General features: G+C 40.0%; 1 protein-coding gene across 4 annotated transcripts in view; it reads right to left on the bottom strand.

Moving 5' to 3' along the window:
• The window catches only part of LOC140719829 (uncharacterized), a 60,000-nt gene extending 46,180 nt beyond the window's left edge, over positions 1 to 13,820 (bottom strand). Inside the window, exons 1-5 of one of the 4 annotated variants that reach the window (XM_073034755.1) lie at positions 13,689 to 13,820; positions 10,670 to 10,731; positions 7,882 to 7,978; positions 7,053 to 7,219; positions 5,410 to 5,457 (exon numbers count right to left, since the gene is read on the bottom strand). In XM_073034755.1, coding sequence (XP_072890856.1) covers positions 5,410 to 5,457; positions 7,053 to 7,130 — 126 coding nt within the window. In that variant the 5' untranslated portion in view covers positions 7,131 to 7,219; positions 7,882 to 7,978; positions 10,670 to 10,731; positions 13,689 to 13,820. Of the gene's footprint in view, positions 1 to 5,409; positions 5,458 to 7,052; positions 7,220 to 7,881; positions 7,979 to 10,669; positions 10,732 to 10,881; positions 10,917 to 13,688 lie in introns of those variants that run through there. The other 3 variants (XM_073034754.1, XM_073034756.1, XM_073034757.1) reach the window with 3 other exon arrangements.
• Positions 13,821 to 19,645: the final 5,825 nt, after the last annotated feature.

The following is a 19,645-nucleotide window of genomic DNA, read 5'->3' as shown; positions in this document are numbered from 1 at the left end:
CACTATTTTTTTTTTTCTTTTTTGAATGATCTGTCCTGACGAGTATATCCCAGTAGACCAGACTACAGCGTTAGCAACACATTACAAATTAACTTAACCTGATATTAATTGCTGTTTATTAGTACACCCCATTGGGGACATCCCCTTTGTTCCATCCATTGCCCTCCCCCACCTTCTCCACAACTTAGACTAACTTGTTCTACTTAACATGCTTCTTACTACTCAGTTCTGGCAAGGGGTCCTAGACCTGAAAGGTCAACTTTATTTCTCCTGCTTCACCTTCTGAGATTTTCCTAGCACCATGTATTCGTGGTAGCACAGAGGTCAGCACAATGCTTTACAGAACCTGCCGCCCGCATTCATTTCTCACCACTGCCTGTAAAGAGTTTGAATGTTTCCACAGAGAATGCATAGGTTTCCTCCATATGCTACTGTTTCACCCCCCAATGTAGTGGTTGGTAGGTTAATTGGTTGCTGTAAATCGTCCTGTGATTAGGCTATGGTTAAATCGGGGGTTGCTCAGTGGCGTGTCTCAAAAGGCCCAAAGTACCCTATCTCAACTGTTACGTACTCTGTATCTGGGTGTCTGACCAGCAGAGAAAGAAGAATCTGTTGGACTCTGGTGGTACCAAACTAAAGGTGTTTATTAGTAAACTACACATTACAATATCAAAAATGCAAATATACATATAAAACAAGTTAGCAGTAATAAACCTAAAAGTGTAGAAATAATAATAATCAATAATAAACAAGCTCTATCGATGTCTATGGGTAAATGAATTGTCAAAGGAAAGCATAGAGTTCAGTTCATAAATGCTGAGGTGGTTATGGTTGTTGTATTGAAATCGTTGGAGAGAGAGAGAGAGAGAGCGAGCGAGATGTAACAGCAACAGCTGTGGCAGGCAAACCTTTTGTGGCTTTCTTAATCCGTCGTGTCGTTGTGGCCATTCAGTTATGACCCCTCTGGTCTTCAGCTAGACTGTTCTTCTGTGGTGGACTCATCACTCTGGCATGAGTGGACACACACACAAGTCCCCACCGGTCCTGCCGTCACACTGTGAGCATTACTGACCGATCTCCTGATTCGGTCTCCAAAGCCCCCACCTTTCTGTGGGTTCCCAACACTCAGTCAGTGTCCACTGGTGTGTCTGAAGGGTGCCTCTCCAGACCTGTCTTTTATCCCCACTCACAGGGTCTCAGCTATCCATCAATTCTGAATGACCGTGTCCATCAAATCAGGCCACTCCTGCTATCTCCTGAGGAATGTTAACGAGCAAAGTACAGTCCTTGTAGTGGAAGGTAAATAATCTAGGAAGGGTCAAAATACAGTAAATCAACAGTCTCTCTCCCCCTCTTATCTGTAGTAGATGTTCTTGCCTGGGCTTTATCTCTCTCTCTCAATAGCAGCATAGCAACAGCAATAGTTCGTAGTTCTCAGGAGGGGGGTTGGGAATGGTTAACTCTGCACCCCATTGTCCATCAGGTCTGTTCATCACTCATAACACAACGAATAAATAAATAATCTTTTCCTCAGAATTCCAGCATTTTCATTTTTTTTCTATTCATAATTTACAGAGATATTATCATTTGAGGGTAAGTAATTATACATAGGCTATTTATGATTTAGTGTTGGCATGTGGCCAAGTGGTTAAGGCGTTGGTCTAGTGATCTGAAGGTCGCTAGTTCGAGCCTCAGCTAAGGCAGCTTGTTGTGTCCTTGAGCAAAGCACTTAACCACACATTGCTGTGCGATGACACCGGTGCCAAGCTGTATTGGCCCTTGCCCTTCCCTTGGACAACATCGGTGGCATGGAGACGAGGACTTGCAACATGGACAACTGCCGGTCTCCCATACAACCCTGCCCAGGCCTGCGCCCTGGAAACTTCCCAAGGCGCAAATCCACGGTCTCTCGAGACTAACAGATGCCTATTATATATGATTTCAGCCAATGCAATGCTTTAAAGTTTATTTTTCAACTCTTCAAGCATTTTCTAAAGGCAAAAATAATTTGCTCAGTTGGCTGAAGGAACAGAAGGGGTTGAGGAAGCACATAAAATATCTCCGTTCTGAGGACACATAAAATGGCTGGGGCTGAAAAATTATCCTGTGTGCAACTACACAGTGGGTGATTGTTCATCCAGATAGGGCAGATGATATAGCCGCGACTTGGTTTTCCCCTCTGATTGCAACACAGGGCAGAGCACAATTCAGAAAGCTATCTAGGAACAATTATCCAATGCAATGACTTACAATATAGATGATCCAAATGTGCATGTCTCAAATTTTTGTCTATTATGCAATGCAACTCATTTACAAATATTCTTTGACTCTTACAGCACATTATACTGTTTGAACTCAAACTGGGCATTTGTTCAAATGCGACATACACAAACCTCCAAGAGGACCACAACCTCGTCACTGGGTTTGGAGGCTTGCCTGCCTCAATGACCCGGAGAGCTATCTTGGGTGGCTCTTGGTAGGGTCACCCATGCCAAACCGGTTAAAGATCAGAGGCCAGGCTAAGAGTGGTCCACCAGTCATTCAGGTCCGGGGGTTCAGCTCAGGGCTAACAACCCTGACTGGTGAAATAAAATTGTTACGGAAACAGCAATGAAGAATCCTCCTACATCTGAGTGCGACGGTATTCCCCAGTCTCCACCTGGGACTTGCATGACTGACAGTAGTGAAAACTGAGAGGAAGCTACTGACATGATGAAGGAAGTCCTGAACATCACCAGAGATGAAGGACCTTCACTGCTGCCTTAAACACCAGCAGCATAATCGGCAATAAGTAAGGAACCTATGCAATGTTTCAGATTCAGATATATTCATCACATGTACATCAAATATATAGTTCAATGTTTCATTTAATATTCAATTTGAATATAATATTCAAAATCCATTGAACTTAATATACTGTTCGTCCCATTTTATATTCCATTCAATCGAAGAGTATTAAGAAGTGACAGAATACAAGATATCTGAACATTTCAAGGTAAGTGCCATTCATTTTCTAATATTTGCAATGTTGCTCATTCACTTTCACACAGTCAAATGCATAATCACATGAACATCACCCACTCTCCACAGTGTAACACCAACCCTAACCGAAGATACCCTCGGGACACATTCCCTGCTAGTCAGCTCTGAAACCATTCACAGAAGCAGAAAAAGTAGACTGAAGCACCTCATCTGAAGCCTGAGTCACCTGCACAGCTACTTGCCTTGTGCTTCATGAGATTGGCAATTAGCACTGAATAGGTCAGGGTACTGAGCTGAGAAGGATTACACGGTGACAGCCAAGAAGCACCAGTACACAAGAGATTCTGCTGATTTTGGAAATCTTGAGCAACATACAACATGCCGCAGGAACGCAGTCTGTCAGGCAGCACTTACAGGGGGAAATAAACACAGACATCCCACCCTACAAAATCCCATTTCAGGGAGGTAGCACCCCCGCCCCACCATATCACTCCCCACCCCCACCCCCGTCGACCTCCAAAGGTGTATGTAATACTTTTTTTAGTGATTTTGTCTAATCTGTAAACCAAGTTGGGTATATGCAGAAAATGTGACATTAAAATATGTACTTATATTATCATGGAGTCATTTTTTATTCTATTATGACTTTAAGCAAGTCTACAGGGAGTTCGGCCTCAGCACGCAGGACATCAATAGAGTAGCTCCTTAGCAGTTAGCCAGCTAGTTTAAATAAAGTTAGCTATGCTGATGAATGAATGACACCTGTTAAACTCACCTGAACATGTCTTTTACATTTTAACCCACCATGGGCAATAAAAAAGTCACTATTGCAAACAGTGCAGCAAGCAACACTGTCATTATTTTTGAGGTCGACTGTAAAGGTGAACTATTACTACACGTATAACAGACTATTTAGCTAACCGAGCAATTTTTATTCACACTTACCTGGTCTAAGGACATATTCTGACAAAACAAAACAACATCCACCCATTCATTCAAATTCTAAACATGGACAAAGTTTCTGGCTCAACCACTGACTTGTCATAAATCTCTGTGGACGTAAATTCCTTCCTCTTTGTTTTTAAGATGTCTTGGTTCTGAGCCTGGTCTCCTGTTTGACATTCCGTAAAGAAAATTTCCTTTCATCTACTCTGCCCTTTTATCGTTTTTGACATTGTAACCACTATTTTTGTTGAGCTAATCTTTCTTTAAATTTAATCCATCCTGAATTATCTGTCTGTGGAAATCTCAAATCTTTATCTTTATGACACATACTGTATCTCATTAACATGGAAACAGAAAGCGCCTTTACTCCCATCAATATAGACATCAGTAAACTAGATAACAGTGAAATCAAACAGATGTAGTTGTACAGTTTACATTAATCTTTTCAACATAATCTTTTTCTCTTTGATTTACACTTCCTCCCTTTCTCCAGTTCTCATTCACTGACACCTTTATTTAATCCTTCCTTTCCTAAATATTGCTCACCCTTGCCAACACCATTCTGTAGTTATCAACAGCATTTTCAATCCAATGCCACACAACAGCAAAATATCATATCACTCGATATACGCTTGACCATTTGCACACAGGCCAAAGCTATTTAATAAAAACAAGAAAATCTTCAGATGCCACAAATCCAAAGCAACACACACAAAATCCTGGAGGGACTCAGCAGGTCAGGCAGCATCTATGGAAAAGAGTAAACAGTCGAAATTTCAGGCTGAGATCCTTCTTCAGGATTGAAAAGGGAGGGGTGAAGTCAGAGCAAGAAGGTGCGGGGAGGGGAGGAGGAAGTGCCAAGATGGCAGGTGACAGGTGAAACAGGGAGAGGGGGTGGGGTGAAGTAAAGGGCTGAGAAGTTAACTGGTGAACGAGATAAAGGGCTGGAGAAGGGGGAATCTGATAGGAGAGGGTAGGAGACCATGGGAGAAAGGGAAAGGGGAGGAGCACCAGAGGGAGGTGATGGGCAGGTAAGGACATACAGTGAGAGAGGGAAGCAGGAATGGGGAGGGAGAAAATTACTGGAACTTCTTCCACCCCTCCCCACCTTTCCAGTGCTGATGAAGGGTCTCAGCCCAAAATATCGACTGTTTACTCTTTTCCATAGATGCAGCCAGGCCTGCTGAGTTCCTCCAGCATTTTGTGTGTAGCTATCTTTAAACGTTTGACCATCTATTCCAGCACACACATACTATCCTCAGAAAATCCTTATTGAAGTCTGGTTGGCTTCAGATCTGACAGGCAACTCAAACTGAGTAAACTAGTGGACATGATCGTGAGTCATATCATGGAGCTAAAACTAGGAGATGTCCACTCCCTTTTAAATCATGACCACCGGATTTAACAATAAATGCAAAATTCCACATGTTATTTCCTATCCATTCATTTGAACCAGCACCATTAAAAATAAGAAGTACTCACTTTAGTTGTCCAGTAGGAGAGAGGCTCGATCTTCGGTTTCAGTTTGGGCTGTGAACATGTAAAAGAATACTGACATTTATAAAGTTCAGAGGATCATTGTAGATGACTTGACTTCATAATCTTGTTCTGCTAGTTAAATTATGACTTTGGCTTTGCCTAGGTTCAATAACCTTCAGCACCATTCCACTCCATGCCCCCCAACAACAAAAATAATCTGTTTACAAAATGTTCAAGTATCTGACGCGTGAACATTTTCGAATGAGAAGCTCCAGATTTGCAACGTTTCCTGAGATCATTCCTACGTACACTTGATGCTCCCTTGATTTTAGTTTGGCCATCAGAGCAAATAAAATCCTTCTATATACTCCACCAACTCTTTTGACATTTTGAGTGCAAGAATTGGATTAACTGTCAAACTTCTAAAGTCAGGAGAGTACAGTCAGATCCACTCATGTTGCTGAACTAAAGTGGCAGTGCAACGCACTTCAGTGGTCCTTCTACCAGATTCCAAACTCCAAAGTCCAAATTCCATCCTTGGATACTAAGTTTCAGACCAGTTATTATTTTGATGTATCTACAAAGCATGTTTTCCAAGGCCAATAACTGGAAGATGCTGGAATGCTGCCTGACCTGCTGAGTAATTCTGAAGTTTTAATTTCAGATTCCAAGCATTTACAGCTTATGGATTTTCAACATCTTTGAGTTGCAGTGTTTGGAACTGAATGCAGTAATTCAGATGAGATCTGACCACATTACCATCAAATACAGCATAACATCTGAGCCACTACACATCTCTGAGGAACATTCAAACCGTATAAAGCTGCTGTAGATAATCATCAGAAATTATGTCATAAATGCAATGATTAATGAAGCATGTTCAATAAAACAAATCCATGCTTCATTAATTAACCTCAATAATTTTGTTTTGTTAACGTACCTGCTTTCTGCATCAATAAAGACATTTGACAAGACATATTTGTATGTGATGTATGAAGAAGGATTGGGTCGATTAAGTATATAATCACTAGAGTTGAGAAGAATTAAAGGGGATCACATAGAAATCTTTAAAAAATTCTAATATGGCTGAATGAATTAAATATTCCAGATGGCTGTAGAGTCCTGAACCAGGGGTCATAGTTAAGGTTAAGGGATAAATCAGAAAGCTGAGATGAGGAAGCAGTTCTTCTCCAAGAAAGTGCTGAACTTGTGGAAATTTTCTGCCACAGAAAACAATTAGATGCCTTATCATTGAACATACTCAAGATAAAGTCGGTTAGTGTTCATAGGGCCACAGAGATATGAAGATTTAGGGGGAGAAAGCTGGATTAGAACAAGGATTCCCAAATGCTTTTATGCTATGGACTCCTGTCATTAACTGAGGGGTCCACTGACCACAGGTTGGGAATCCCTGGATTAGAGCACTGAATTTCAATGATGACACGTCTTGATGGTGGAGCAAGGTTGAAGGGCTGAATAAGTGAATCCTGTTTCTGTTCTCAATGTTTTTGTAAATAAACAAATGACCAACTATCTAAATAGGACATAGGAACATAAAAAGATGTAAAAAGAAAAGGTCTATTTTAGTAAAATATTTTATAGCCACATTAGAAACTGAAATTTGGAAAGATAAAGGAAATCAGTACCACCAGCATCAGTCTCCACCAGTTTAAGACCCTGTTGAGAATCTTCCATAAGGCAGACCATGTGGAGTGGAGAGCCATGTCTGTTGGGCATCTGTTGTCTCAATTGTGCGCCTACTCCCAGACTGATAAATGTCAGCAGTATCGTTTTCACAATGGGGAATCTGAGGCTGAAAGAAAGGTAAACACAAAGTCCAGTATGATGTAACACTAATTCAAATTGTAAGATAAACATGTTCATCCAGGTTTATAATTATATAATAATTATGCTGGGTAGCCTCTCAGTTCCTTAATGAGGTGCAAATGAATGAAAGCAGATTTGTCCTTCACATTCTTGGGAGATCCAAATGTATTTCACAGTTAGTGGGTCCTGTACTGATCATCTCAAGCTTCTGGTTGCATTTCATTTTAATTCTCTTTCCTATTCCCCAACCAACCTGTCTGTCTACAGAGAGGCCAAATATGAATTGAAAGTATACCATCTCATGGTCTCTTAGGTAGCTTACAAGCTAAATAGCATTAACATTGGGTTTTCCATTGCAGAGAGCCCACAAACACCTAGTCTTCTTCTCCTTTTGTTCACCACTCCCATTTCCCTCACACAACCTGGTTCCATCTATCCACTATCCCCACCCCCAGCTGATCCCACCCATCACCTACCAGTTTCACACCCCTACCCCCTCCATTTCCATCTGTTCATCATCCCATCTCCATTTGGTTCTACCTGGCACCTACAAGCCACTATCCCAGCCCCACTGCCTCCTCGTTCTGCTACACACTGCCTCTTACTTCCAGTCCTGATGCAGGTTCTTGACCTGAAATGTTGACTTACAATTTTTGCCTTCACAGCTGACCTGCTGAGTTCTTCTAGAGTGTTGTTTTCATTCCAGATTCCAACATTTGCTGTTTTTCTTATCTTCAGTGAGAAGCTATTTGAAAATGCAACGTAAGAAATGAAGCTGTTGGTTTGCACACAGCAAGTCCCCCACAAAAAGAATTGTGATCATGGCCAGATTACCTGTTTATTGAAGGATTAAAATTGAAAGGAAATTCTGGCTGCTCTACCAAAAGTAGTGCTATGGGGTTATCTTACATCCAGACCCTATGCTACACTCAGCCAAGCTGAAGTGCTGGAGCTGAGCTTCCAGTGGAAGATGGTGTCTGAGACCACATAGGAAAGAAACAATGTAACATCTTTCCTCAGGACGTCAGAAAGCCCAAATTAGCCATTAAAGACTTGGACACAGACACCATGTCTTGCTCTCAACTAGAAAACTGTAGAAGTCTGGAAATTCTTTTTCTGTTGTATTTGCAAAATGTGGGATTGTAAGACGCAAGAGGTAGTGCAGATGCTGGAAATCTAGAGCAGTCCACATAACGTGCTGGAGGAGCTCAGCAGGTCAGGCAGTGTCTATGGAAGGGAATAAACAGTTGGCATTTTAGGCTGAGACCCTTCATCAGGACTAGAAAGGAAGCGGGAAGAAGTCAGGATAAGAAGGTGGAGGGAGGGGAGGAGGAAGTACAAGGAGGCAGGTTGGAGGAGCAATAACTTATATTCCATCTAGGTGGCCTTCAACCTGATGGCATGAACATTGATTCCTCAAACTTCTGATAATTACCCCCTCATTTTCTTCACCATTCTCTATTCCTGTTTCCATCTTACACCTTCTCTCCTTACCTGCCCATCATCTCTCTGGTGCTCTTCCTTTACTTCCATAGTCTTCTGTCCTCTCCTATCAAATTCCCCCTTCTCCAGCCCTTTATTTCTTCTACAAATTAATTTCCCAGCTCTTTACTTCACCCCGTCCCCCTCTCCCAGTTTCACCTAACACCTTGCTACTTCTTCCTCCCCTCCATCCACCTTCTTACCCGACTTGTTTTCTCTTTCTTTCCAGTCCTGATGAAGCGTCTCGGCCCATCACATTGACACGTTTATTCTTATCCACAGCCTGACCTGCTGAGCTCCTCCAGCACATTGTGTATATTGAGAGAAACTAAGTAGTACATGCAAGTTGAAATTCTGAAATTCAATTCTATATTAACAGAGGACAAAAGTTTTTGCTTTACTTCTTCTTCCCCCTAGTTTTTAGCCAACTCTTTGGGTCTTTGGTTACATTTGCGGAATCAACAATTTTCACATTTGGACCAAAGCCTTGCTATTAGCCACTAAAATTTTGTTTGTAAGTGAGCTATTGTGTACCTGTCACAGAAGAATTGAATTTGAGCATAGCTCACCCTGCTGGATGTCTATCACTTCACTGTTGTAGTTACCAATTACCAAGTAACTAAAGTGGTACAGAAATATTCCACTTCCATCTCCCCATATTGCTTAAACTCTTGCATTCAGTCATGCTTAATAGGATTAGAGGCAAAACTATGAATGGAATGTGGCTTAATGATATGGATTATCTAGGGGAGGCAACTTTCAACACATCTTTATGAACGCAGGAGGAAGACAGCTGAAAATCTCCTCTTCCACTCAAACATGTTAAAATAGGGAAGGTTAGAAAAAGTAAAGTTATCAACGTCACTTACATTAAAAAATATATTTTAGTATCCAAATTGATATAGCTCAAGGAAAGTTTGGATCAAAATGGCTTCTGGAGACTTGACTTCCCTTACCCCAGTAGAGTAATGGTACGTCACTTTGAAAAAGCCACATGAAGTCACATTAGAAGACCTTGGTGAGTACCACATGAGAAGTTGCTTTGCATACTAAAGCTAATGAAAGTAATAGTGAGACATACCAGTCTAGTAGAGACACAACTAAGTATTGTATATACCTTCATTTACAAAAGCAAGGTCTAATAGAGTTTAGCAATCCCACAGCCAATGTATTCAATCCTACTTTTCTCAGCATGACGGTGGACAATTAGAAGCTAAGAGAAAACTTCGGGGAACTCCATGGTTTCAAGGTAACTCACCTGGTACATGCCAAATACATGACTGAAATTTGCACCAACTTTATCCAGAAGAACCAGAAATGAGTCATTTCAAATTCATCTCGAGAACTCTACCATTACAAAACTAATTTTCAGGCAATGCAATTTATTCCATGTGGTAGCAAGAAATGATATAGAATGCTGGATTGAGCAAAGACTCTGTGAGCAACGTCAGAGTCCTGATAATTTACATTCTGGAACTAGACGTGTCTACAATCACACTGTTCTGGTACGGTTATAATAGTTTGCAATAACTCAATACACACCCAGGTATGTCGTTGTCATGAAAAGGCAGAATTTACTTATTTATTTATTGAGTACAGAACAAAATAGACTCTTCCAGTCCTTCAAACCATGCTGCCCAGCAATCCCCCGATTTAGTTGTAGCCAAATCACAGGACAGTTTACAATGATCAATTAAGTACCAACTGGTACATGTTTAGACTGTGGGAGGAAACCAGAGCACCTGGAGGAAATCTATGCAGTCACAGGGAGAACATACAAACTCCTTAGAGGCAGCGGTGGACATGGAACACGGTTCAACTGTACCATAAAGCGGTGTGCTAACCACTACACCACTGCACTGCCCATTCTAACTATTAAACCCAATCAGTCTGCTTTCCATCATCAGAAAAATTAAGGGATGTGTTGTCTATAGTGCTATGATTCATAGATTACCTGCTTACTGATGATCACTTTGGATTTTGTTAGGACCACTAAGCTCCATGCTTCCTCATAACCTAAGGCAAAATGTGAATAGAGTATTGAATTCCAGAGGAGAGGGGGTTCTGGGTGAAACTTCCCTTAACATAAAGATAACATTCAAGTAAGTGTGACATCTTGGAGACTGGTAAAACTAGAGTCAATGGGAATTAGGAGTAAAAACTCACCAGTGATTAGGATCATCCCTTGCTCAAAGGACAATGATGTAGTTGTTGAGGGTCAAGCATCTCAGCCAAAGGATATTCCAGCAGGTGTTCTTCAAGATTGTGCCCTTGGTCCAACTATCTAGAGCTGCTTCATCAACGAGTTTCCTTCTATCATAGATGTTTGCTGATGATCCCACAATGCTAATTCCATTTGCAGTTCCTCAGTAAATGAAGCAGTCAATGGCTGCATGTAGCAGAATTGGCCAATGTTGATGCCACACAAATGGCAGAAAATAACTATATCCCTTAAGGGAAACTCTACTTCCTTACATAGTCAACGGCACTAACTTTGCCAAGTCCCTATTGCTAAGATCTATCTGACTCTTCAGAATTCCTCATCACCTTAAGGACACTTGGGTTGGATATTGACCTAGCCAGCAAGGACTAAACACCACAAATAATAAAAAAACAAAAGAATGAAAGAACCAGTTGCGACTTAGCAGGTATCTCACAGTTCTGTATCAGAATGCTGTAGATTCAATCCCATTCACTATATCTTTACACAGTCTAAAATGGATTTTGGCTTGGTGGGGAAGGAATACTCTGCTGCTGCAAAGTCCAGTAAAGCATATCCAGTAAGGCATAAAACTGTTGACCTATCTAAGTACTTACACTTATTTTTAGTAAAAAGAAATCAAGGGCTAATATAATTCCTGATAAGTAAGTTGGACTTCTATTTTGCTTTTTTTTTTTTGCTATCTATGGCTGATTAATTGCTGATGGTTTTTTTAAAAAAAAACAACTTTATTTATCCCATGTACATCAGAACATTGAAAGACAGTGAAATGTGTTTCAGCAATGACCACACCATCCAAAGGCTGTGCTGGGGACAGCCCACAAGTGTCACCACACTTCTGGCGGCAACATGGCAGGCTAACCCCAACTACGTGTCTTTGGAAAGTGGGAGGAAACCAGTGCACCCCGAACAAGCCCACGAAGTCATGGGGAGAACATACAAACTCCTTACAGAGAGTGGTGGGAATTGAACCCTGACCGATGATCACCAGAATTGGAAAGCATTGCACTAACAACTACGCTACTGTGCCGCTTACAGTGCATGGCGCGGTACACTACTCATGGGCATGTTTTGAACTTTCCGACTGTAAGTTCATTCTTATTTTCCAACATGGTATACTTCAAATGTTTTATAAAAATTCCATTTATGGATATAATATACAAGAGTACCACAAGTTTGATGCAATAAGGTTGATGCCTTTACAGAAAGGTCTTGCCAAAGGGAAGAGTTTTAGATATGATGCAGAAATGGGACGTGCAGAAACAAGTTTGGACTAAGTTAGTGCTGTTGGTAAAACACAAGTGCACACAAGTTATTTTCCACTCCCTGTTGACTTGGAGGAATTAAATCAACAGCAATTTGGTGTACTGCTATTGTAACTCATTTTAGTTACATTTTAATGAACTGAAAGCAAAATTTCTCTTGTTCTTGACTGTGCTGGCAGCTCTTACATTTAACTCTTAACATGCCTTGCATTGCTTTCAAAGATCTGTAAAATTAATTGGATTTCTCCAAATAGGATTATCTGTATTTAATAGCCACCTTATATTTTATGACAAATTAAATCATTGTTGAGACATTGGGTAGGAGGCAAGTGGAGAAGTGACAGGTTTGGCTCAAGAATATATGTTAGTCATGGTCCAATTTTAAACATCCACACAGTGATTTCATCATTTATTTGCCTCTTTTCCCACCTACCAGACTCCCTAGGCCCCTACCACCCTCATCACACTTTCAGATTTCCTCTAAAAAATAAATTTTAAATCAGAAGGTAACAAAAAAATGACAAATATGATTTAACTAAAAAGAATAAAATTTATATTACACTTATCAATTCTTCACAAGGAAAAACTAAATGTAAAATTCTAAGTAAAGCTTATTTGATCAAAGCAGACATCACCAGACTCGAGAACAGATTTTACGCCACTGTTTTCAGATTCTTGAATTAACCTCTCAAATGCTAAAGATGATTTCTTAATTTTTCAATCTACCTCATAATGGCCCTTGCACTTTATTCATTTACCTGCATTGAACTTTCTCTGAAGCTGCAATGCTATATATGGCATTCAGTTTTTATACTATCTTGCTGCACTTGATCATGTAGGGCATGATCTGCTTGGTTGGCACCCAAATAAACATTCTTCACTGAACCTTGATGCACACGACAAATATAAACCAGCACACAATTTGACATTCTTCAAGTAGCACTGAATTCCTATTTATCTTCTTCTGATGTCCTGAACATGTTCACTTACAGATATACTGTGTTAGCAAAAACTTATCATTTATATCTCAAAAGAAGGAGTATCTTATCTGATCATTTCCATTTGTTAATCAATCTAATGCTAAACTTATGTTGATGTTAAGATCTTAACTGGTATATTGAAAAAAACAATAAGCACTTTGACTAAAACAATACATGCAGAATATTTGCACTCTATATACTGTAGCATTTAATTCCACTGCTTCATGTTTTCAGCTGGGATACTAGCAAAACAAAATACATTGTATTTTTGAGCTTAACTAAGCAGTGAGCTATCTCATTTACTGCAAATGTCCTGCTAGCAACTGATACAATATGTAATACAATAAAGTGGTGGTGTTTTACGAGGGAGATGCTGATGAGAATAGAATATAAAACTACAACAAAAGACATGAAAGTCCCCAATACCACATTTCTACCGGTAACTTCAATCCTCATCCAGGCAGGATGAAGATGTGTAATCTCCTAAAACAAAATAAGAATTCCTACCTTTCAATTTCAGTTGAACAAAAATGGAAACTTGTGAGCAAATCTTGTTTATTCTTTCCTATCAGAATCCCATGCAGGTTACTGCAAAGTCACTTTTTGCCTGAGTACATGATCATTCTGATCAGCAGTAGTCCAGCTCTCAATCTGTTAATATTATGAGACTTCCAACTGTGTACACATACCACCTAATGTTGTCATGTCTCTCTTAGTAACTGCACAGCCGATCTGATGTGTAAACAAACGGAAGGGGAAACAGATTGTAATCCAGTTCTTGACATTTAAACATTATTTTAATCCGTCTCATGAAAATACTGCTTTGTTGACCAAATAAATCTTGGAATGTTGTCAACTTTACCAGTCTAATCCTCTTAATATTTAAATACTCCCTTTTATTCTGTTTCTAAAATATTGCTAGGCCTCAAGTAACTTTGTTCATTGTTCAGTAGCTTTGCCTAATTCAAATACATTTAAGAGCTTTAATTTGACAGTGAACAGCTCCACCATTTGATCCTTTTAAAGCTATACATCCCCATAGTTAATGTGTTAATTGAAAGATATGCATACAACAAGAACACACTCAACCTTAAACTCATCTTGGAGTCCAAGTTGTTTTACTACTTTTGTTGTTAGTTGTAAATTGCAAAGATAAATTAACGTGATACAAATAATGTTGCGTATGTATTAATTCAAATAGATATATCCATTCAGCAGCCAATATTCTAATGGATGAAAAAGGCAGCAGTGAATAAACTTTGTGCACCTTGAAGATGGTGGAACCATCTTTCCTTCCAGTGAGGGAAGATTCACTGGAAAGGAAAATGGGGTATAATCTTCTTGGCCAATTGTATCCTCATCTTTGAAACTGTACCCCCTTGAAAAAAAGGTCCTGCTGCAGGCATGATAAAGTATTTCCATCAATTTGGCATGGAGGTTTTAGCAGATTCACACCAGTCAAACATGCCTTTTGGAGTTCTGCAGGTTCTGCTTGTCAAAGGCCAAAGAAACCCTCCCTTCTTTGTTTTGTAAAAGATGGAAGATACTTACTTGGTTAATCTGGTATTTTTTTTTGCCAATGGCCAGTTTGTGAGGTAGTTAATTCCTTCAACCACTTGAGGAGGGTTTGTACATTCTCCTGATGTGTGGACCTGATGTTCTCATGTTTTGTGGATGATTCCTCTCCATTTTGATTGGTCAATGCCCAAAGATTTTTAAGTTGACATGGAAGTTATATTTTCTTTAAGGGGGCATTTCTTTAATGTTTTCTTTGGAGCAGCAGAAGCTGTGGGGAGACCCAATAGAATTTACAAAATTATGAGAAGCACAGACAACCAGTTTCTTTCTCAGAGTCAAAATGTGAATACACTGCCTGGAATGGTAGTGGTGGCAAATATGATATAGGCATTTAAGAGGCTCTTAAATATACAAACCACATTTCCAGAAAAGTTGGGATATTTTCCAAAATGCAATAAAAACAAAAATCTGTGATATGTTAATTCACGAGAACCTTTATTTAACTGACCAAAGTACAAAGAAAAGATTTTCAATAGTTTTACTGACCAACTTAATTGTATTTTGTAAATATACACAAATTTAGAATTTGGTGGCTGCAACACACTCAACAAAAGTTGGGACAGAGTTAAAATAAGATTGAAAAGTGCACAAAATATTCAAGTAACACCGGTTTGGAAGACTCCACATTAAGCAGGCTAATTGGTAGCAGGTGAGGTATCATGACTGGGTATAAAAGTAGCGTCCATCAAAGGCTCAGTCTTTGCAAGCAAGAATGGGTCATGGCTCACCCCTTTGTGCCAAAATTCGTGAGAGAATTGTTAGTCAGTTCAAAAGGAACATTTCCCAATGCAAGATTGCAGAGAATTTAGGTCTTTCAACATCTGCAGTACATAATATTGCAAAAAGATTCAGAGAATTCAGAGACATCTCAGTGCATAAAGGGCAAGGTCGGAAACCACTGTTGAATGCGCGTGATCTTCGAGCCCTCAGGCGGCACTGCCTCAGAAACTGTCATGCTACTGTGACAATTATAGCCACCTGGGCTCAGGAGTACTTCGGAAAACCATTGTCACTTAACACAGTCCGTCGCTGCATCCAGAAATGCAACTTGAAACTGTATTACGCAAGAAGAAAGCCATACATCAATTCTATGCAGAAACACCGGCGAGTTCTCTGGGCCCGAGCTCATCTCAGATGGTCCGAAAGACTGTGGAACCGTGTGCTGTGGTCAGATGAGTCCACATTTCAGCTAGTTTTCGAAAAAACGGGCGTCGAGTTCTCCGTGCTAAAGATGAAAACAACCATCCTGATTGTTATCAGCGAAAGGTGTAAAAGCCAGCATCTGTGATGGTATGGGGGTGTATCAGTGCCCACGGCATGGGTGAGTTGCATGTATGTGAAGGTACCATTGACTCTGAGGCGTATATTAGGATTTTAGAGAGACATATGTTGCCATCAAGGTGACATCTCTTCCCGGGACGTCCATGCTTATTTCAGCAGGACAATGCCAGACCACATTCTGCGCGGGATACAACAGCGTGGCTTTGTAAACACAGAGTGCGTGTGCTTGACTGGCCTACTGCCAGTCCAGATCTATCTCCTATTGAAAATGTATGGCGCATCATGAAGAGGAGAATCAGACCACGGAGACCACGAACTGTTGAGCAGCTGAAAGTCTTATATCAAGCAAGAATGGACAAAATTTCCAATTGCAAATCTACTACAATTAGTATCCTCCGTTCCAAAATGATTAAAAAGTGCTATTAAAAGGAAAGGTGATGTAACACAATGGTAAACATGCCTCTGTCCCAACTTTTGTTGAGTGTGTTGCAGCCATCAAATTCTAAATTTGTGTATGTTTACAAAATACAATTAAGTTGGTCAGTAAAACTATTGAAAATCTTTTCTTTGTACTTTTGTCAGTTAAATAAAGGTTCACGTGAATTAACATATCACAGATTTTTGTTTTTATTGCATTTTGGAAAATATCCCAACTTTTCTGGAAATGGGGTTTGTACAAATATGAAGAGAATGAAGGGGCATTGTGTCGGCAGAAGAGATTAGTTTAGCATTTAATTAGCTTAGCATAACATCATAAGCTGAAGGGTTATTTTCCTGTGCTGTTCTCTTATATGTTCTATAAGGCTTTGAGTACACCCTCGAAGCCTTTTCTATATATTCCTAGTAATCTCTTACTGTGACATAACTAGGCTCAGTATTCCTGTTTTGATATTTTGGTGTTGGCTATGCAAACAACGTGGCCTGCCTGTCAGAACTGGACTGCAATAAAAACCTCACTGCTGCGCATGTTGGCCTGAGACATTACACTGACACTAGCTCACATCATCAAAGTGAGGCGCAGCAGTGTAGCATTTAGCCTAATCGCTTTACAGCACCGGCGATTACTGAAAGCTGTTTGATTCCCACTGCCGTCTGTAAGGAGCTTGCACGTTTCCCTCTGACCGCATCAATTTCTTCCTAGTGCTCTGGTTTGCTCCCACATACTAAAGATGTACGGTTAGAGTTAGTAAGTTGAGGGCACGTTTTGTTGGCGTCGTAAGCACACTGATGCTTGTGGGCTGAGCACGGCCCTACCCTTGGACTGTGTTGGCTGCTGAAGCAAAGTGACAGATTTTTGTTTGTTTCGATGTACATGTGATAAGTAAAGTTAACTTTTAAATTCATTAAATCGGATTTTCCATTGTTGTAACAGGTAATATGAAGCATAAAGGAGAGGGATCACCGTTGGCCTGTAGGCCACTAGCTTAGTCCCAGGTCGTGAATGTCAAACATCCTTTTCCTCAAAAGCTGTGCTGGAGTATTGAGGACAATGGTGAATTTCTTCATCAAAGTCTGCCTTTCTCAAGAGGTGGCTCCTGATATAGTCGGTGACCACTTTCTTAGGTACCTCCTGTACCTAATAAAGTGGCCGCTGGGTGTATGTTTGTGGCTTTCTGCAGCTGTATTCCATCCACTTCAATGCGTGGTGAGTTCAGAGATGTTCTTCAGCACACCACTATTGTGACATATGGTTACTTGAGCTGCTGTCACCTTCCTGTCAGCTTGAACCACTCTGACCTTTCTCGTTAACAATGTGTTTTCACCCACAGAACCACTGCTCACTGAATGATGTGTTTTTCATACCAGTCTCTGTAAACTCTAGACTGTTATGTTTGAAAATCCCAGATCAGCAGTTTCTGAGATATTCAAACCACCCCATCTGGCACCAACAATCATTCCACGGGTCAAAATCACATTTCTTCCCATTCTGATGCGAGGTTTGAACAACTAAACCTCTTCCAGGGGTTTCCAAACTTCTTTATGCCATGGGCCAATAGCATTAGGCATGGGGAATCCCAGATCATATTCTGCATGCTTTTATGAATTGAATTGCTGCCACAATTGGCCAATTAGATATTTCCATTAACGAGAGGGTGTACAGGTGAATGTAATAAAGTGATCACTGAGTGTAGAAGTAATCCAGATCATGAACTTTTCTGCAGATTTGCTCGTGCTCATGAACTTTTTTTTTGTTTGGAAGGCAATATGGTAGATCAGGGGCAGTTTGGTAGATTGACCTTTTGATCTGCAGATACAGAATGCACACATACAATACTGTAGCTTGATTAGCTCTTTTCCTGCAAGATGTTTAGAGGAAAGTTGTAGCATTGACATAAAACTGGGGGGGGGGGGGGGGGAGAAGGGATGGATAATGCTGCTTTGTTTGACACTAGTCTTCATTTAGATTGCTGTCACAGGCATGTTTTTTTAACTTTTTTTATTGTGTTTTCAAATAATTACAGAATAAAAGTGTGTGAAAAAGAAAATATGTTACCCATCCCCCCCTCCCCCCTAACATCCCTATAGAAAAAAAGAAAGAAAGAAAAAAAAAGGAATGCCTGGATATTGGAAGATCCCCACATGCTCCATGGGGTTCATAATAACTTTAGTATATATATTTATTTCTTTCCCCAAGTAACCAATTATTTCATCTTCGGAGCACCTATATATTTATCCTATTTTTTGTAAATAAGGGCGCCAAATTTTCAAAATGTCACAGGCATGTTGATTAGGATTACATTTTGCATACCATCGAAATGAAAAGGTACACATTTCTGTGGGTAATGTATCTAATTTGAAGATCGTGCTCCAACATATTTTCTAATTGGAGTCAAAAACATTAACAAGGCTTAAAAGGGCTATAAACAATGATTGCTACTGCTTCCTGCATACCTCTTGGATCTGTAATTCAGGGAAATGCAGATCTGTCATTTCTTTAAATGGATGGATTACGCACTGTGATTCAGGGAGCTGCTCATTGGCTACTGGAAGATAGTTGAGGAAGACCCTGGCAATGACTTCCCTTCTATTTAACAGAAGAGGGACCTCTTTAATCAACAGTCAGAAGTTTCATCTCTAGCAATGATTTATTATTCTCTTCTAAGATGTGGACAATGAGGATTTTTTGACTCTTTACCACCCAAGTTTTAGAAATTCTCAAATTATTGGCTCCAAGGGTCTTGTTTTTTTTTAAAAAAAGATATGGCCTTTTCTGTTTCTTACTGATCAGGAGTGATGGGAACATTGATCTTAACATGCTGTTGAAGGATGGCGTCCAGGGCTACCACATCAGAAATAGTTGAGGAGGTCTTCAAAATGGACTTCTTCGAGCACATATCTCCTGTAACTATGGTTTACTAAAATTGAATATTCACAGATTTGTTTTCCATTGCCATGGAAGATGTTTCATTTGAGGTTGATGTTGTTGCAGGTTATTCGTTACTTTGTTTAAGGTATTCCAACTTCTATGCTATTTTAAATATTTCAGTGTTCAATCAAAAAACTCGGTTAAGTGTAATGTAGAGTAACATAGTTGGAATTTTTAAAAGTTCATTTCACACAAAGCCTTTAACGGAGAAAAGCCACTAACCCTATTCTTAACCCCT

The sequence above is a fragment of the Hemitrygon akajei genome, chromosome 32 (genome assembly GCF_048418815.1).
Source record: "Hemitrygon akajei chromosome 32, sHemAka1.3, whole genome shotgun sequence".
NCBI classification, from domain to species: Eukaryota; Metazoa; Chordata; class Chondrichthyes; order Myliobatiformes; family Dasyatidae; genus Hemitrygon; species Hemitrygon akajei.
This window is presented reverse-complemented; position numbering and strand designations above follow the sequence as displayed.